The 19,744-nt window shown below is 40.7% G+C and overlaps 2 protein-coding genes across 3 annotated transcripts in view; one reads left to right on the forward strand and one right to left on the reverse strand.

Moving 5' to 3' along the window:
* Nucleotides 1–931: 931 nt before the first annotated feature.
* Nucleotides 932–11,057, reverse strand: SAMD15 (sterile alpha motif domain containing 15). Its single transcript, XM_068542004.1, has 3 exons — nucleotides 9,227–11,057; nucleotides 8,276–8,374; nucleotides 932–2,191 (listed from the first exon to the last, which is right to left on the reverse strand). Exons 1-3 carry the CDS (start codon nucleotides 10,829–10,831, stop codon nucleotides 1,955–1,957), a joined length of 1,941 nt encoding a protein of 646 aa, XP_068398105.1. The 5' UTR covers nucleotides 10,832–11,057; the 3' UTR covers nucleotides 932–1,954.
* The window catches only part of TMED8 (transmembrane p24 trafficking protein family member 8), a 30,875-nt gene continuing 22,144 nt past the window's right edge, over nucleotides 11,014–19,744 (forward strand). For both annotated transcript variants that reach the window (XM_068542007.1, XM_068542010.1), the window contains exon 1: nucleotides 11,014–11,408. In XM_068542007.1, the coding sequence (XP_068398108.1) occupies nucleotides 11,291–11,408 (118 nt within the window). In that variant the 5' untranslated portion in view covers nucleotides 11,014–11,290. The remainder of the gene's footprint in view (nucleotides 11,409–19,744) is intronic.

The raw sequence follows: 19,744 nt of genomic DNA on the forward strand, positions 1-19,744 counted from the left end.
AGCTGTTCCCCTTTAAACTATTTTAAACCATAAAACCATTTTTAAAAATAGCTGGCATTACAACTACTGAAGACTGCATGCCCTGGAGCCTGCGTGCCCTGGGCCCACAGGCCGCAACTACTGAAGCCCGCGCGCCCTAGAGCCCGCGTGCCACAACTGAGCCCGTGTGCTGCAGCTACTGAAGCCTGCATGCCTAGAGCCCATGCTCTGCAAGAAGAGAAGCCACCGCAATGAGAAGCCCACGCACCTCAAGGAAGAGTAGCCCCCGCTCGCTGCAACTAGAGAAAGCCCGTGCGCAGCAACAAAGACCCAACACAGCCAAAAAAAAAAAATAGCCGGCATTTATATTAAATGGCTAAAAATAATTCTGCAAAATATATTTTATTCCTACAGTTCAAATTTATTTCATGTTTTGCAATTACTTTGTCAATTATAATAGAGTAGAAAACAATAGCAGTAACCATAAAGTTGAGAAAGCATGGCGCTGAATATGCTCTGTCACTGAACAGAACTATTGTTTGCCAAATGCTAAAGCGCTTTGGAACAAAACCATTCACTCTACATGTAAACCACCATGGTCTTAGGTTAATCATTTACATTTTTCTTTTTTGCATGCTTGTGAGCCAAGCAGACTCAATGGTATGGTGTTAAATGGTATAAGATAAAATTTTGCTAGTCCACTTGGGAAAAAAATTAGGTTCATCATCAAACATTAACACGTGACATGAATGCTAATTTGAGGCACTGTTCTTTCTCTCAGTAGGAAAAAAAATGGATTCCTTTGACTATTCATTCAGATGTAAGGAACTGGATAGGGTACATCATTGCGCTTCTGGATTATGGTAGCCCTACAGTGGTTCTTAGGATTAAGAAGTGTGGCTGGGAAGAGAAAGAGAAGTTAGTCTATAAAACTAGAGAGGAATCGGAGTCATTCAAGCAACAAGAAGTATTTTTAATTTCTTTTGAACAGTCCAGTCACAGGTAGACTCTGGTCTGAATTTCATTTTATAAAAGTCTGGAGTTACCACATAAAACGCCTTGTAAACAAACCCCAGACCCTAGTCCATGGTCAATGATATACTTCTATAAGCCATGTTGTTTTAACAGGTAAATACAAATCTAAAAAAATATTTTTAAAATTTTGTTCTCTGATGCCAAAAAGGAATGAGAACTTCCCCCCTCCTTTTTCATAACACATTTCCTTTTAAAAACTTGTAATATAAATCCTTTTTCTCTGTTTTCGAGACGTATGCTAATCTTCTAAAAAGGTGAATAAACCTTCTGCCAGTTTTACATCCCAGGACTGTCTTTTGGGGGAGGGGGCCCTTGGAGCCACCTCTTTGAAATGTGAGCATTTAGAAGAATGGCACTTTGTCTCCCTGACTCTGGGGGTTTAGCCTAAGTGCTTGGCTCCAGGTAGTAACTTTCTGTTTGTCACAAAGATTTGAGAACTTTTATTTTTCCTTTGGATACAGACAGTTAACATGTAAATAATGGATTATATCTGCCTGGCCATATAGAAGGGTGAGATTTCCTTGTCTTGGCAATCTCTTTAGTGGCCTGCCTGTAATGTGCATCACAGTCTGATTTTATGCTGATTCAATAATAAAACTGTTTCCTTGTCTGCACTTATGAAGAGGATTATCTGGGTTGGCAGGTGATTTTACTTTTAGTCTGTTTCTCCAACATGTTCCTACTACCAGATGAAGTACTAGAATTTATCAGGAATTCTTACAATTACCCAGAAAGAGAAATATTGCTATCTTTGTTTTAACAAGGGACTAAATTGACACACAAATAAAGGGAAGGTGCTGTGAGTCAGTGGCATAACTAGGAATGGAGCCAGCAGTTCTAACTCTGATCCTGAATGAAGAGAAAAAGAAAATGCAGAAATACCACACTTCTTCCCCCACATAATTCAATTTGATTTTCAAGCTAAGTGAAACGGCTTGCCCTATGGTTCAATGGAATATAATGCTGCATCCTCTTCAGGGGTGGTTATTTCTGGAGCATAATCCTGTAATCCCACTGCTTGCACAAATTCAGACAAGGTCAAGGAATCAGATTTAACTCCACTATGACATTTTTGCTCTAAAAATAAACCGGTATTGTCCCTGTAGGGAAGGCTGATGGAGCGTGTGAATAATGGCTCTTCAATTCCCAGTAGCTCCCGGGTATGCTGAGAAATTACCTGTAATGCAAGGATAATTTTTTAATGGGATTAACCTGAAAATACAACTAAATCAAGTAAGTTTTACTTAGCTTCCTAGACCTCTTGAATGCTAACCCCTTAAGCTAATTCTATGGGGAAATAATAATGAAATAACACATTGAAAGGCTTCCTACCCTGGCATTATCAAGACACAGTTCTTAAGAGAAACATCACATGATTTATCTTTTTAAAAGTACCACTTAAAGATGTTTCTAGGCCCTTGCATCAGATAGCCATGGATGGGTTCATTTCTTTTTTTTGGCTGAGCAATTTGACCAACGATATGAGCAGATAATATGTTCAGATTAGGAGCCATGACTTTCTCTAGGAAGGTTAATAAATAACTTTATAAGGGGCTCAGTTAATATTCAACTAAGAAAAAAATCATTACTCAGTTATTCAATTTATTTGCCTGGAAAGAAATCTCAAACACTAAAAAGCAGACATTAAAGTTCCAGTTATTTCATTAGTGCCTATACTTGTATATTCTTTTAAAATATCTTTTGCCACAATTTCAGTGTCTCTAAAACATACTTTGTATTCATTGAGTACCATGCCACTTGATATCCTAAACTGTCATTGCATTTTCAAAGTCTAGTTTTAATTGCAGGTCTGTTATAACACTGCTATTTGAATTCATATTCTGCCTCTGGGTGAGAATGTAGTCCGTGAAATTGCTGCTAGAACACAGTCAAAGGAGTACGTGGAATGGATTTTTGTTTGTTTAAAACTACTGGCCATAGTTACAAGGCTGGAAAATTCACACCACAGACAATTCTTAACCTGATGCAAAACTGCCCATTAGGAGTACATTTTAGATAGGTAAAATACCATTATTAAAGCAGATGTATAATGTTCTTAAGATCTGCTTGTTGATTCATATAACAGTGTGGATTAATCTTAAATGCATTTTGCTAAGGGAAAGAAGCAAGACTCAAGGCCTACATATTGATTTCATTCGTGTGACATTCTGGAAAAGGTAAAACTATAGGGACAAAAAACAGATTAATGGTTGCCAGGGATTCGATGGAGGGATAGGCTGACTACAGTGGGGACACGGGAAGTTTCAGGGTGATAGAATCGTTCTATACAGTTCTGTGGTGGTGGATACATGACCCTGTGCATTTGTCAAAACCCACAGAACTGTATACTAAAAAGAGTGACTTTACTGCACGTAAAATTTTTAAAAGCCAGGATGTTGTGGGAACCCATGATGGAATATAAACTCTGGGCAGATGAATCTAACTTTATTACAAATTAAGACATAATCTCACTGAAGGGGGCTGGGAAGAAAGGAGCTGACCTAAATAACTTTAACTTTGAAAAACAGTGCTTTGTCTAGTTAGCGTAAGGCTAATGACAAAAAGAACCATACACAAATACTGTACTCTTTTGGTAAATTTGTTTCTCATAAGGATACATATTTATAAATAAGCAGAGCCAGGTTTCTCACCGTCAGAGAAAGAAGTTATAAAGAAGCAAAGTGGGGTAGGGAGTAGGAAGGATGAAAGCTAGTATGAACCCTGTGGCGATGGACTAGAGTCAGGGATATCAGTACGAACACATGCTTACAGAAATAAGATAAATATTTGTGTATACATGGGTTAGTATATATACATATATTTCCTACATGCTTCTGCTGAGGGTGCCTAGAAGCAGTAACACCTCAGTAGCAACAAGCACAACTAGTGACCACATCTTGGTTTCTAAATACCATTCTCTAATAAAAGCAACCAGGGCTCCTTGGAGACATGCCTGCTTCTAGGGCTGTAGCAAGGAAAATAGAAAATGAGTCTGAAGTAAAGTGTAGTGCCAGAAAATGCTAAAAAATAAAATAAAATGACAGGAACATGTCAAAAGGACACAGGAGACAAACTGAAAGAGTTCCCAAATAGGGAAGAAGGGACAATTAAACAGAAGAGTTCCTTAAGCAGAGTTCCAATTAAACACGGAAGGAATGAGGAAATAGAAAATCATCATTAGAACAACATAGTAATAACTGATGCAGGCAAGATACACTGATGAATGCTAAAAATTAGTAGGCAAAACTTTAAGAAGAAACAGGTAATTTGCATAGCCTCAAACTACCTCCCCCAGTATATCTATTACTGTGGTATTTACTCTATGTCCATAAACTCTTTGATACTCTTCCCTCCAGGAGGTGGAGATTAATTCCCCTCTCTTTGAGTATGGGCTGGACTCAGTAACTCACTTCTAATGAATAGAATATGAAAAGGGAAACACAGTAACTTTGTAGTGAAGAAACCTGCAGGCACCACCTTGACCAACTGATCAAAGTTAACATCTCCAGTAATAAATCACATTGATACCATGTACTCCCTGATATGATTAGATGAGAAGGGCTCATCATCTCTGTGATAGTCTCCCCCCAAAGCATAATCTCAAGGGAAACACGAGACAAACTCAAACTGAGGGAAATCTACAAAATACCTGATCACTACTCTTCAAAGTGTCAAGGTCATGAAAGATAAAGATCAAGAAATTGACATATATTGGAGGAGACCAAGGAAACATGACAGCTAAATACAAGACAGTATCCCCAACTGGATCCTGGAACGAAAAAAGGACATCAGTGGAAAAATTGCAGAAATCTGAATAAAGTCTGTAGTTTGTTTAATAGTACTGTACTGGTGTTAATTTCTTAGTTTTGATAAATATATAAATGGTTTGATAAATGGTTACATAAGATGTTAACATTAGGTAGGATAAGCTGGGTTAAGAGTATATGGGGGACTTCCCTGGTGGTCCAGTGGTTAAGAATTGGTCCTGCAATGCAGGGGACGCCAGTTCAATCCCTGGTCAGTGAACTAAGATCCCACATGCCGCAGGGCAACTAAGCCCATGCGCCACAACTAGAGAGCCCAAGTGCTGCAACTACAGAGCCCGTGTGCCACAATGAAAGATCCCACGTGCTGCAACTGAGACCGACGCAGCAAAAAAATAAATAAATAAATATTGTTTTAAAAAAAGAGTATATGGGAACTCTCTGTACTATCTTTGCAACTGTTCTGTAAAGCTAAAATCATTTGAAAATTTAAAAAAAAGAAAAATACTTTTGTTTAGTGACGATTGCTGACATGTTATGAATTGTGCTATTTAAATAGCTTGCAATAAGGCAGGTGTAATAAAATTCCTGAGATATTATTAAGCTTATAAGGCTCTACTTTGTAACATAAAATCATGCATATGAAAGGAATAAGCAATTCATCTATATTCTTCTCCAAATATTTATCACAGAGTTCTTTTGTTCACCTGATGGAGTGAATAGTTTAAAATATTTTGTGAATTATTTTCTAAGACAGAAAGCTGAAGTAAGTGCTATCTTGTCTAGCTTGTCCCTAGAATAAATAAGATTGACTTTCTCTCCCCTTTTTACCAAGCTAGTGCATCACTGTAAATGAGAAAGACAGGATAGTGGTTTCCAGTGCTCCCTTGGCCAGGTGAGAAGAATCAGTGTTTCTCTTTCACAGAACTAGAACAAAAAATCTTAAAATTTGTATGGAGACACAAAAGACCCCGAATAGGCAAAGCAATCTTGAGAAAGAAAAACGGAGCTGGAGGAATCAGGCTCCCTGACTTCAGACTATACTACAAAACTAAGTCATCAAAACAGTATGGTACTGGCACAAAAGCAGAAATATAGATCAATGGAACAGGATAGAAAGCCCAGAAATAAACCCATGCACCTATGGCCAATTAATCTACAACAAAGGAGGCAAGAATATAAAATGGAGGAAAGGGGCTTCCCTGGTGGCACAGTGGTTGAGAGTCTGCCTGCCAATGCAGGGGACACGGGTTCGAGCCCTGGTCTGGGAGGATCCCACATGCCGCGGAGCAACTGGGCCCGTGAGCCACAATTACTGAGCCTGCGCGTCTGGAGCCTGTGCTCCGCAACAAGAGAGGCCGTGATAGTGAGAGGCCCATGCACTGCGATGAAGAGTGGCCCCCACTTGCCGCAATTAGAGAAAGCCCTCGCACAGAAACGAAGACCCAACAAAGCCATAAATAAAAATAAAATTCTTAAAAAATAAATAAATAAAATAAAATGGAGGAAAGATAGTCTCTTCAATAAACGGTGCTGTAAAACTAGACAGCTACACGTAAAAAAGTGAAATCAGAACATTCCTTAACACCATACACAAAAATAAAGTCAAAATGGATTAAAGACCTAAATGTAAGACTGGTTATTATAAAACAGAGGAAAACATAGGCAGAACACGCTTGGACATAAATAGCAACAATATCTTTTTCGATCCATATCCCAGAGTAATAGAAAACAAATGGGACCTAATTAAACTCAAAAGAAACCATAAACAAAACGAAAAGACAACCCACAGAATGAGAGAAAATAGTCGCAAACAATGAGACTGACAAAGGATTAGTCTCCAAAATTTACAAACAGCTCATGTAGCTCAATATCAAAAAAACAAACAACTCAATCAAAAAATGGGCAGAAGACCTAAAGAGACATTTCTCCAAAGAAGATATACAGATTGCCAACAAACACATGAAAGGATGCTCAACATCACTAATCATTAGAGAAATGCAAATCAAAACTACAATGAGGTATCACCCCACACCTGCCAGAATGGCCATCTTCAAAAAATCTGCAAACAATAAATGCTGGCAAGGGTGTGGAGAAAAGGGAACCCTCCTACACTGTTGGTGGGAATGTAAATTGTTACAGCCACTATGGAGATCAGTGTGGTGGTTCCTTAAAAAACTAAAAGTAGAGCTACTGTATGATTCAGCAATCCCACTCGGGCATATATCCAGAGAAAAACATGGTTCAAAAGGATGCATGCACCCCAGTGTTCATTGCAGCACTGTTTACAATAGCCAAGACATGGAGACAACCTAAACGTCCATCAACAGATGAACAGATAAAAGAAGATGTGGTACATATAATAGAATATTACTCAGCCATTAAAAAGAATGAAATAATGCCATTTGGAGCAACATGGATGGAACTGGAGATTATCATACTAAGTGAAGTCAGACAGAGAAAGACAAATATCATATGATATTGCTTATATGTGGAATCTAAAAATAACGATACAATGAACTTATTTACAAAACAGAAACAGACTCACAGACTTAGAGAACAAACTTATGGTTACCAGCGAGGAGGGGAGGGGTAGATTGGGAGTTTGGGATTGACATGTACACACTGCTATATTTAAAATGTCTTTCCATGAAAAAAGAAAAGAAAAAAAATTAGTGTTTCTTTCTTCCTGCACCCCTCACCAGTCTCACCTATACCTTCTCTGGTCATCTTAGTATTTTGTAGGAAGAACAAAGGGAAAGGTGAGTCATTTCTGTAGGTGTTAGAGACATAAAATGTATGAGAGCTTTGGAGGAGAGGTTACTGTGGGCTGGGAAGATCAGGAAAGACTTCATGGGGAGATGAGAATTGAGTTGGGTCCTGAGGGATGGTTAAGATTCATATTAGTCTTGCCGGGGAGGGGGGGAACTGAGCAAAGATGTAGAGGGAGGAATGCACAAGACAGGTTTGTGAGGGTGTGAGCTGGACCTGTGAGGCTGAGGCAGAAGGTTCACATAGAAGAGTACCAGGCGAGAGAACGGTGGTGGCAGAAAACTTGTGGAGGGCCCTGAATCCTAAGCTGAGGAGTTGAGACTACCTTGTAAGTAGAGGGGATCCAAAGAAGCTTTGAGTAGTACGCTGTATAAATAGTTGGAAGGTGAGAGTCTAAAAGCAGGGTCCGTGAATCCAAAGGGCCTAGAGACAGAGGCTAAAAGCAGGCTACCGGAACATTCTAAGTACATTCTAGTAAAGGTCTGATAAAGGTCTGAACAAGTGGGAATGGAGAAAACCAGATGCTATAGGAGGAACTGATAGTTCTTGGGATCTTTGTGGGGATCAAAGGAAAGAGAGGAAGCAACCACTCTGAGCCTGGGAACCTAGGAGTATGATAACACCGTTGGGAGAAATTGGAGGCCAGGCTGGAATAAAAGGAGGATGGTTTGAGATAGATGGTAGCACTGTTTCAGTGCTCTAGTGGGAAACTATACACAACTCACCTTCATGTCCTCGAAATCTGTTATACCCATCTGAGGGAGGTTCGAGCAGTTTACGTGGATGAGTTTTCGGCCACTGATGAAGTTTGTGGTAAAACACTCCTGTCAGTACAATGAGAACATCACTCAAAAGATGCACAGCAAATACCAGAAGAAAAAAAGCAAGAAAGAGAAAAGGAGGTGGGAAGGAAGGAAAGAGGGAGGGAGGGGAGGAGGAATAAATAAATCATGTTTGTCTCTAGCTCTGTACTGAGAAAAAATTTTAATTTAATAATCCCACATATTTTCCATCTAAACTCTTGATTAAATTTCATACTGCTGCTTAATTTTTTTTTTTTTTGGCACGATACAACCAGTGCTTCTTTCTTGCCTCAACTACATTTTTAAGTACAGTGGTACCAAAGATTTCAGATCTTGTTTTGTTTTTGGAACACAGTTGGCAGTGAAATAATAGGATTCACCCTATTTTAAAAAGAAAACTATCCTTGGTTAATTGGCTATATAAATTAGTACTGTTAGGTGATCATGATACATATAACACATTTGGGGCAGACACTAAGATTAATAGTACAAGTTCAAGTTAGGGGAGTTGCTACTAAAACAACCCAACAAAGTACCAAAAAGTCTACCTTGGATGAAGTCTTTTTAGAAATACAGATTTCTATGAAAAGAAACCTACATAAATTTCTTAGTCTTTATTCAAGGATTGCAGAGAAGTATAATCACTGTGATGAATAGGAAAAACAAACAAATGTGACCTTTCCTTCCTCTCCCAATATACAAATATGTGTGTATCAGTGGAAAGGCCAAAATTAAAATCCAAGTTACCTCTACCATAGTCCATGCCTCTTCTACACTCCTTCTAGTGAAGATGCAAAAGCTCAGGTAAGGATAGAGGAATAAGAGGTAGAGGAATGAGAGTATATGATTTCAAAAAATGTTATTTTTGTATACCTTGTATTGAGGGAAGCCTAGCTGGCAAATCCACTCTGCAACTTTCTCTGGGCTCCATTCAAGATACTCAAATTGTAGGTCAGTACTTTTTTTTGGCTGGGTTTCTTTATCTTTATGTACCAGTGTCATTGACACTGGGGACAGATCTTTCTTTTCATTAGAGGACTCTTTTAAATTCCTCTGAGACTCAGAGAAATATGAGTAGAATTCATAATTGGTATCAGAAGGCTGAAACAGATTTTGGAGTTCTTTAGAAAACTCATAATCTGTATTCACTGAGTCTACTTCACTTATTGGAAGAGACTCTAACACAGAGTCTTTTGAAACATCTTTAGTTTCTTTTACTAACAACTTTCTTGTTTGATAGTCAGAGTACTCTGGCTCATCCCTGTCTACAGAATGCGTAAGTCTGATTGGTTCTGGCCTATCTTCCTTGGCAAATTCTACACGTGTCTCTCTTCTAAGTAGTGGTTTGGCTTTATATGGTAACTCTGAATCTATCTTCTTAGTTGGCTCTGTTTGTGTCTTCTCTTGCACCTCTGGTATGATCTTCTGTGGTGGTACCTGACCTGTTTCTTCAGTTGACTTTCTCGGTTCTTTCTTTGGAAACTCTGGTTTAGTCTGTTCTGGTGGCTCTGGAACTTTCTCCTCAGTCGACTCTCTTAGTGTCTCCTCTGATCTGGACTTCTGTGATGGTGCTAGGCCTGTCTCCTCAGTTGATTTTTTCTGCTTATCTTTTTGATCTGGGGGTTTGGTGTCCTCTGGTGGCTCTAGAACTTTCTCTGCAGTTGACTTTCTTTGTGTCTCCTCTTGAACTTCTGGTTTGGTCTTTCCTGATGGCTCTAGAACTGTCTCCTCAATTGGTTTTCTTGATTTTTCCTCAGAAAACTCTGATTTGATCTCTTCTAGTGGCTCTGGAATTTTCTCTTCAGTTGACTTTCTTTGTGTTTCCTCAGTAGACATACTTGGTTCCTCTTCTGGAAACTCTGGTTTGGCCTGCCCAGGTGGCTCTGTCCTTTTCTCCTCAGGTGACTTACTTTGTGTCTCCTCTGGAATCTCTGGTGTGGTCATCTTTGGTGGCTGCAGATCTGCCTCTTCAATTGATTTTCTTGGTTTCTCACTTGGAAATTCCGGTTTGGTCTGCTCTGTAGGTTCCAGACCTGTCTTTCCATATTGCTCTCTAAGTGACTCCTCCCAAACCTCTGGTTTGGTCCCCTCTAGTAACTCTAATCTTGTCTCACTGATTGTGGCCCCTGGAACCTCAGTTTCCTTTCGTAGTATATCCTCTGCGACATCTGGTTTGGCTTCCTCCTCTGGCTCCCCACGCTTTTCGTCCACAGGGACCTCCAAATCCTTGAAAAGCTCTACTTCTATCTGTCTGGATGTCTTCGACTTTACCTTTTTGGGAATCCCTAGCTCAATCTCGCTAGAAAGGTCTGTCTTGGACTTGTGGGGAGCCTCTTCCTCGGACGTCCAGGTGGGTTTCAGGCGTAGGTGTATATTCTTAGCACTTGCCGGTGTCTCCTCTTTGAAGCCCTCTTCTTCCGTCTCTGGTTGTGGCTCTTGGTCAGTCTCTACAGGCAGCTCCGGGACTGCCTCTGTCATGCTGCCTGATTCGACATCTTCAGTCACCTTAAGAGACTGAAGTTTTGGTCTCTCAGGCTGCAGGTCTTCATCTTCACCGGGGCCGGAATCGTAATCTTCTGGGACTTCAGCCGTGACGCAGACTAGCCGACGCGCCCAGGCCTCCTAGCAACCCCAATTTCCGATAGCGTGTCTATGGATACCATGACTTCCGGCCGGGTCTCACGGAATCTTCCCCAGGTTTCGTTTGTTCTTTCAAGCACTGACTTTAAAAACCTGCGACCATAAGCACGCAGTAACCCTCCCCGAGCCCGCGTCGCAGGCCTCCGCTAGCCAGAGCTCTCGCGACCGCTCGGGGGCCGACGCGCTGCCCCTTCCGGCCCGCAGGCTCCGCTCGGCTCTTCCCGGCGCGCTGGGCCTTCGGCTCTTTCCGGAGCCACTTGCGGCAGGCTGCGGAGGCGCTGCGGACGCGGGCTGCAGATGTCGGACCGGCGGGCGGCTGAGGGGCCGGGCGTCTGGAGCCCCGCAGCCCGCCGAGGGCCGGCGCGCGGCGTCGGGGACGGCCCGGGAGTGGAGGGGAGCCAGGCGGCCGCCTCAGGTACGCAAGGCCGGGCTCCGGCGGGTGGGTGCCGCCGGCCTCGGGGCCCCGCACCTCGGTGCGAGGCTCGGCCGCGCTCTGCCCCGCGCTGCCCGGAGGAGCGGACCGGCCTGGGCAGCCCCTTCGCGCGCGGAGCCCCGGAGCCCCTGCCTTGGCTCCTGCCCGGGCCCCGCTCCCCCGGGCCGCAACTCCCGCCCCCGCCGCTGCCATCCTTCGGGCCTGGTCTTCACTCGAGATTATTTTCTACTCCTGTTTCGAAATGCCTTGGTTCCTGCCCCGCTTCCTTTCTCAGAACAGCCCGGATGGTAGTGATAGGGCATCTCTGACCCTGGCGCCTCTTCAGCTTCAGCACGCCTGCCCATCTCTCCTTGGCTGCCGACCCCGACCCCACCGGCCTCGCTGCCCCTGCTTCTGGCTCCCCACCCCAATCCTCACCTCTGTCCCAGGTCCCAGCCTTTCCACGCGCCTCTCTGCCCCCATCCGAATAGGCAGCCTCGCCTTCGTCTGTCCAGAATCCCGTTTGCTCTAGCCTCCCTGCATATAGGCCCCCGCGCCTCACCTCGCATCCATCCTCTCCGCCTCTCAGAGTGGGCGAGATGAAAAGCGCGGTTGCAAATAGGTGGGCTCTGGGGTCTCTTGAATGAACGTAGCGGCCAGAGCCAAGGCAGGAAATCGGGGCCGAAATAGGAACTTTGGCGACCTCCCTCATTCTCCGGGACCCTCCTCTTGTTCCGGAGACTGTCTTACTTCTACCCACGCTAGTTCCTCCGTGTGGATTACTTCATTGTCAGTGTCCGAAGGCGAAAGTGTCCAGCGATTACACTTTTACCTTCCAAACCTCCTTATGATCACCACACAGGATGCAACTAAAAAGATGCTCATTTGAAATACGGAAGGGTAGGTAGGGGGAGAGTACTGGTCTCACTAAGTAGCAAGTAAAAATTAAATTTCCAGTTCTGAAATTAAAATAGACACCATGAAGTATAGCGGTAGAGGTGGTGCCATGATGCCTGGGTTGGAGTGTGAATCTTTAATTTACTTGGGCAAGTCACTAATCTGTGTTTGTTTCCTCACCTATAAAATGTGGGCACTATAAGATTGCATGGACCACTATGTTTGAGGCACTTGGTGCCTAAGCCACGGTACACACTAAACTGATATTATCCATTATGAGAATAAGAGGTCTGTTTTTTCTCACCGAAACTCCACGTGCTGTCAGAGGAGGTGTTCCTGGATGTGTATCTTCGGGTATGGTGACTTTCCCCATCTTTTACTTCATCCTAAATATCTCCCATTTCCTAATGCTGCTTGGGTCAAACACACACACACACACACACCTTTGAATCACCCAGCTTTTTCATGTGACTTTATATTCTCTTACTTTAAAATATCTAACAATTGTTGTCTTTTTTCCTTCTTATGCTTTGTAGTAAATTCAGAATTACTGGCATGTATTTAACATTATAACAATAGAAATTTTAAGCATACTTTCTGAACGATTAAGCAAATGAACACTTAGAAAGTCATAAACATCTGTCCCTTGCATGTGTTAATATTTATAAATTAAGGATTTTTTTTTTTTTACTTCCTCTTTAGATCCTTGTGGCAAATATACCCAAGCATTTTAAACAGAAAGGTCTTAAGAATAGTCCAGGAATGTATTGGAGGATAGTGGGTTTGTCTCTGGTGTGTCTCCCCCCACCCACAAACCTTGTAATTGGTTCCTGCGTTCACATTTTCCTCCCAGGATGTAGATGGAAATACTTATGATTACTTTCTTCCTCTTGCCCTCAGAAAGCAGGGTGAGTGTTGATTTCTTTTATGTCATGTAGGGGTTTGTTATTGTAGCCCAGAGCAAGCTCTTCCCCTTGAGGTAAGATTTGTTGCTAATAAAATAGCTAATAAAATAATAGTAATGATAACTTACATTAATTGAATGCTTACTCTGTGCCAGAATGTGGAAAAAGATTTCCTTGTATTATCTGACTTAATCCTGTCAACAGTCATTTCCTCCCCATTTTACAGAAGAACAAACTACAGCTGAGAGAAGTTAACTTATTTGCCCAAGTGAGGTGTGGGGTTTTTACTGTCTGTCTGAAATTGTCACCTTGTTATGATGAAGTTCAGAACAGTTTATTTTTTATTTTTATTGGCCATTAATCAAGTATTGGTATTCTAGGGCAGGTTATGGTCTTTGCTGTCTAGGGGTTTTTAGTTTGGTAAGATGAGAGTACCCAGGAAGAAAAATCGACAATTCAAAACTTTATATAATTGGGTGTCTTTTATTGCAATTCTTGCCACGCTGTGCAGCATGTGGGATCTTAGTTCCCTGACCAGGGATTGAACCCTCACCCCCTGCAGTGGAAGCACAGAGTCCTAACCACTGGACCACCAGGGAAGTCCCTATTACAATTCTTTATGTACGTACCCCCAAGAAGCCAGCTTAAGGGTAGGGACAGAATCTATCTTGTCTGTTTCTCTCCTAGAGTCCTTGATGTGTCCTAGAGGTTCTGTAAATATTTGCTGGATTGTGAGACAAAGTCTCAACACAGACCCGAAGGAGCATCAAATGAATATGAGGAATTAGGGTTGAGATATCAAGAATGCTCTTTAGGTTAAAGCAGTGGTTCTCAACCAGCAGCGATTTTGCCTCTCCCAGGGGACATTTCGATTGTCACAATTTGGGTTGGGGAGGAGGGGGAGCACTGTTACTGACCTCTTGTGGGTAGAGGCCAGCAAACCTGCTAAACATCCTCCAATGCACAGAACTGCCCCCACAATGAAGAATTATCTGGCCCAGATGTCAGTAGTGCAGCTGTTGAGAAACCTTGAGTTAGAGTTCAGCTGGGTTTCCAAAGTGGTGTGCAAACCACACCACACACACACACAGCTGGGTTTCCAAAGTGGTGTGCAGTAGTGCAACTCAGAGTTGTATAGGCTTGGGAGTAAACTCAAAACACTGCTTGGAACTAGCAGTTTGTTTGATTGGATCTTTCTGCCACCTTCCTCTGGAAAATGATCCAATGAGTAAGCAATAGAGGCCTAAGAATGAAATCAAAAGAGGTTTCGGGGGACTTCCCTGGTGGTCCAGTGGTTGAAGACTCCATGCTTCTACTGCCAGGGGAGCAGGTTCGATCCCTGGTTGGGGAACTAAGATCGCACATGCCACGCGGCCAAAAACAACAATAACAACAAAAGAAGTTTCTGTCATTCTCTCAGCAATAAGAAATGAGATTGGACATTCAGTTGTTATTGAATTAAGGGTTTTGATTTTTTTTCAATGTGTCTTGTTCCTTCAAAGCAGGAATTTATAATTATCCAGAATAACCATGACTTGTTTTTTAAAAGTATTCTAGGCAAAGAATACCTTTTGAGGGTCTTCGTGTTTGTCAGCTGCAGTTTTGGTTATAAAGTAAGAAAAATGTTGCTGTTCTTCTGAACTAAGCTCTCCATTGGTCATAGTGTTCTTGTTGTTTTATGAACTGTAATTGTTTTTAATAGTCTTTTATTTGGGGGCACCTGGGTCCTTCAGTTCCCAAGAGGAGAGAGAGAACACTCTTTATATAGTGAAACTCTCTGAGGCATATGTTACATCACTTAAGAACAGGCCTTTTCTTTCTTTCGTTGTTTTTTTTTTTGTTTTTTTTTTGTTTTTTAAGTTTAGGGAGCTTTGGGGAAAATAAAGGGCAAAGTCTGTTATGACCTTGAAGTGAGCAGAACTTGGTCTGGTATATATGACCCTGAGAGCTATCAATGCATGTAGACGTCAGGACTGCAAACAGGTCAGGTGAACTTGTTCATTATTCTTATGTAGGACTTAGAGCAGTGCAGTAAGTCTTTCTGCAGTGATGGAAATGTTGCTTATCTGTGGCTATTTCGAGTTCAATTAACATTTAAAAATTGGTGGTTACTATATTAGGTGGAGCAAAAGAGTGGAAGTCTATGCCAAAGAGCCCCAGTGGTTTTTGGGTTTCTGTTGTTTTTTTTTTTTTAATTAATTAATTAATTTATTTATTTATTGGCTGCCTTCGGTCTTCGTTGCTACGCGCGGGCTTTCTCTAGTTGCGGCGGGCGAGCGCGGGCTACTCTTTGTTGCGGTGCGCGGGCTTCTCATTGCGGTGGCTTCTCTTGTTGCAGGGCACGGGTTCTAGGCGCACGGGCTCAGTAGTTGTGGCTCACGGGCTCTAGAGCGCAGTCCCAGCAGCTGTGAAGCTCGGGCCTAGTTGCTCTGCGGCATGTGGGATCCTCCCGAACCAGGGCCCAAACCTGCATCCCCTGCATTGGCAGGAGGACTCTCAACCACTGCGCCACCAGGGAAGCCCTGTTTTCTCTCTCTTTAAAACAGGACTGCATCTTCCACACTTTAACCTTCTAGAAGTAAACATATATTTCTTTCTCCTTTTCTTACTTCTTGCCTCTCTGAATCCAATTACAAGTTGTTTTACCAGTAGTTCTTACATAGTTTAGCGAATATCTTTAAACTTAAAAATCAAAAGCAATATCTCTTTTCACTTTTTTTCCCTGCATACATTAAGTTGTTAAGATGCTATGAGAAGTGGCTCTTCACACATGAAAGATGCTCAACCTAACTCACAATAAGGGAAGTGAAAATCGTAACTATGCTGGGTAGTTCAGTATCTCACTATGTTGGTAACGGTGTGCAGAAACAAAAACTTTCATGTATTGCTGATGGGTGTGGAAATTGATACAAATGCTATGGAGGGCAATTTGTCAATATCTTTCAAAATTACAATATATGTCCTCATTGATCCATTTTTTTCCAGGAGTTTATCCTATAGATCACACACCTATTTAACGACACAGACACAAGGTTATTATAGCATTGCTTGTAATGGTAAAAGATTAGAAAGGACATAAATGTCAATAGGGAAGTGGTTAAATAAATTATGGAATATCCAGCCATTGAAATATTAATCAGCTGTGGAAAAGAATGAGGAAGTTTTTTATATATAGTTATGGAAAGGTCTCTGAGATGTTAAGTAGAAAAAACGTGTATGCTAGCATGTCTAGTATGTCCATTATTTGTGTGAAAAAGTATATATATATATATTCTTTTAATACACACATACACACTTTTTTGATGCAAAATAGCTCTGGAAGACTATACAAAACCTAGTAACATTGGAGGTAGGGACTGAGATGGGAGGAAGTTTTCACTGTATACTTTTATGCTTTTTGAATTTTGAATAATGTGCATATATTACCTATTCAGAAAAAATACACACAAGCATGTCATGAGATTCTTCACTGTGTTTATATTGTAAGTTGGAGCCATTCTATGTATCTCTTTTTGCCTTTCTGCTCATCAGGAACTGACCTCTTCTGGGTTTTTTATCTCAGATGAAGTTTCTATGAAGTACAGTTTGTAAATCTCCTTAGGGATTATTTTCATACAATTCTTTTTTAAATTGAAGTATAATATATAAATTACAGGTGTACCATATAGTGATTCACAATTTTAAAATGTTATACTCCATTTATAGTTATTATAAAATATTTGCTATGTTCCCCGTGTTGTACAGTATATCCTTACAGCTTATTTTATTATGTTACTCTTTAAATCCACTACTGACTTCCTTTATTCTTGTGCTAATTTTCATTTCTGTCTAAAAATTCAACCTTATCGAAGTCTTCATTGTGATCCACTACTTACAGAGGCTGATACTGTTAGCCAGTGACAGAAAGAAGGCAGACTTGTAAAAATTCTATTTTGTTTCCATTTTATTCACGAAGGTATCTTAAAACTGAAAAGGGTAGAGGCAATGCAGGTTTCTGTTTTGAGTAACGGTAGACTAGGTAATTGGGATTATTTCTCCCACTGGGGACAATTAGGAAATAATTGTCAAAATATAAACATCTGCTTGAAGATCCTGGAAAGCTAGTCAGCTAGTCAGATAATGAATAATTATTAGGCTATGATACATGTGAGGGCAGAATTATAAAGATAGAGGTCCAAGGATGAGAGTCCAATTTGGGGTTCCTTTCTCCTCTGAGAGGATATGCTGGACTCCTAAGTGGGGAGGCTGAATGGCAAGACTGTGGAAGTGCGTCTCTGAACTAAAGCAACAGGGGTTAATCAAGTAGGGGGAACCCTGGTTAACCCCCTTTTCTCTGGGTTAGGACCATGAAAGGCCATGTTCTAGAAGTAAGGGTAAGTTAGAAGCAGGCCATTGCAAAGACTACAGCTCAGCTTCAGAAACATCTGAGTTCATGAAATTGGATTTAAGTTAACCCCAGGGTGCTAGTGCCCCCAGGTATGTGGAAGAAGCAAAGGCAAATCTTTTCTGAAGGGTCACTGTAGTCTTCAAATTATTTTGACAAACAGTTTTACAAGAACAATTTCTGGCATTTATCAAAAATGACCAAATGCATGAAAAGACACAATATGAACAAAAATCAAAAGAAACGACAGTAAAAATGGATCCATAGGAGCATCAGATTTTGGAGTTACCAGATACAGACTTAAAAATAATTATATTGTGGGGCTTCCCTGGTGGCGCAGTGGTTGAGAATCTGCCTGCCAATGCAGGGGACACGAGTTCGAGCCCTGGTCTGGGAAGATCCCACATGCCGCGGAGCGACTAGGCCCGTGAGCCACAATTACTGAGCCTGCGCGTCTGGAGCCTGTGCTCCGCAACAAGAGAGGCCGCGATAGTGAGAGGCCCACGCACCGCGATGAAGAGTGGCCCCCACTTGCTGCAACTAGAGAAAGCCCTCGCACATAAACGAAGACCCAACACAACCATAAATAAATAAATAAATAAAATTTTTTTAAAAAAATAATTATATTGTAAGTCAACTATACTTCAATTAAAAATTATATTTATTATGTTCAAGGAGGTAAAAGAGAAAGTTGAGAAATTTGGCAGAGAATTGAAATTTATAAAAATAGAACCAAATAACAATTCTGTAACTGAAAAATACAGATGAAAATGAAGAATTCTGTTGATAGGTTTAACAACAAGTTATTAGACCTGAAGAGAGAACAGTGGACTGGAAGAAAGGTCAGAAGAAAATATGTAAAAATACAACAATGGAAAATTCAGGAAAGAGATGAGACATAGCGGATATGGTAAAAAGGTCTAACATTTGTATAATTGGAGTCCTAGAAGGTATGGAGAGCAAGAATGGACAGAAGCAATGTTTGATGAGATAATAGCTATGAATTTTCCAAAACTAATGGAATCTACAGATTCACAAAGCCCTGTACACCCCAGGTGGGGGTATATAATCCACAGTAGGTACACATTAAATTAAAACTGCTATAAAACCAAAGCAAAGACAAAATATTAAAAGTAGCCAGAAAAAAATTACAGTTTGCCTTCAAAGGAATAGTAATTAGACTGAAAGCTGACTTATGCACAGAGCAGTGAAAGCTAGATTATCTTTAGAATACTGAAAGAAAATAACTACCAATATAGAATTTTTTTCAGTGAAAATAGTCTTCAAGAATGAAGGTGAAATAAAGATATTTTCAGGCAATCAAAAACAGGATTTATCACCTACAGGTAACTAAATTCTTTAGGCAGAATCAAAATGATCCTAGATGAAAAGAAAATTGCAGTTTAATCTCCCTCATTAACATAGATGCAAAAAGTCATTAGCAAAAGATTAGCAGACTGAATCCAGCAATATATATGACCAAGTTGGGTTTTTCCAGGAATGCAAAGTTGCTTTAACTTTTTTTTTTAGAAAGTCAGCTGTATAATCACCATTTTAATACAGTAGAGGATAAAAATGATCAGTTTAGCAGAAGGAGAAAAAAGTGGTAAAATTCAGCCTCTACTTATGATTCAAAACTCTTAGCAAACGAGGAATAAAGGAAACTTTCTTAATTGGATAAAGCATATCTACAAAATCCCTACAAGCAGCATCAAACTTAATGGGGAAATTTGAAAGTTTTCCTTTTGAGATTAGGAATAGGACAAGGTTGTCCACTCTCACCACTTGCTTTTCATCATTTTACTGGATATTCTAGCTAGAACAGTCAGGCAAGAAAAATAAAATATATGAGGATTATAAAGGAATCCTATTCAGTCTGTTGTTTGCAGATAATGATTGTGCACATGGAAATCCAAAAGAATCTATAGATAATTTATTGAAATTAGTAAATTTGTCCAGATTGTTGGATATAGGTCAATATGGAAAATTCCATTGCATTCATGTATACTAGCAAAGAATATATATATATATATATGTAATTTACTATAGAGTAAAGAAACTTCAAATACCTAGGAATAAATCTCACAAAATATATACAAAAACTTTATGCAGAAGATTATAATACATTATTATTGAGAGAAATTAAAGAATAA

Source organism: Eschrichtius robustus, chromosome 1 (genome assembly GCF_028021215.1).
Source record: "Eschrichtius robustus isolate mEscRob2 chromosome 1, mEscRob2.pri, whole genome shotgun sequence".
Classification (NCBI taxonomy): Eukaryota; Metazoa; Chordata; class Mammalia; order Artiodactyla; family Eschrichtiidae; genus Eschrichtius; species Eschrichtius robustus.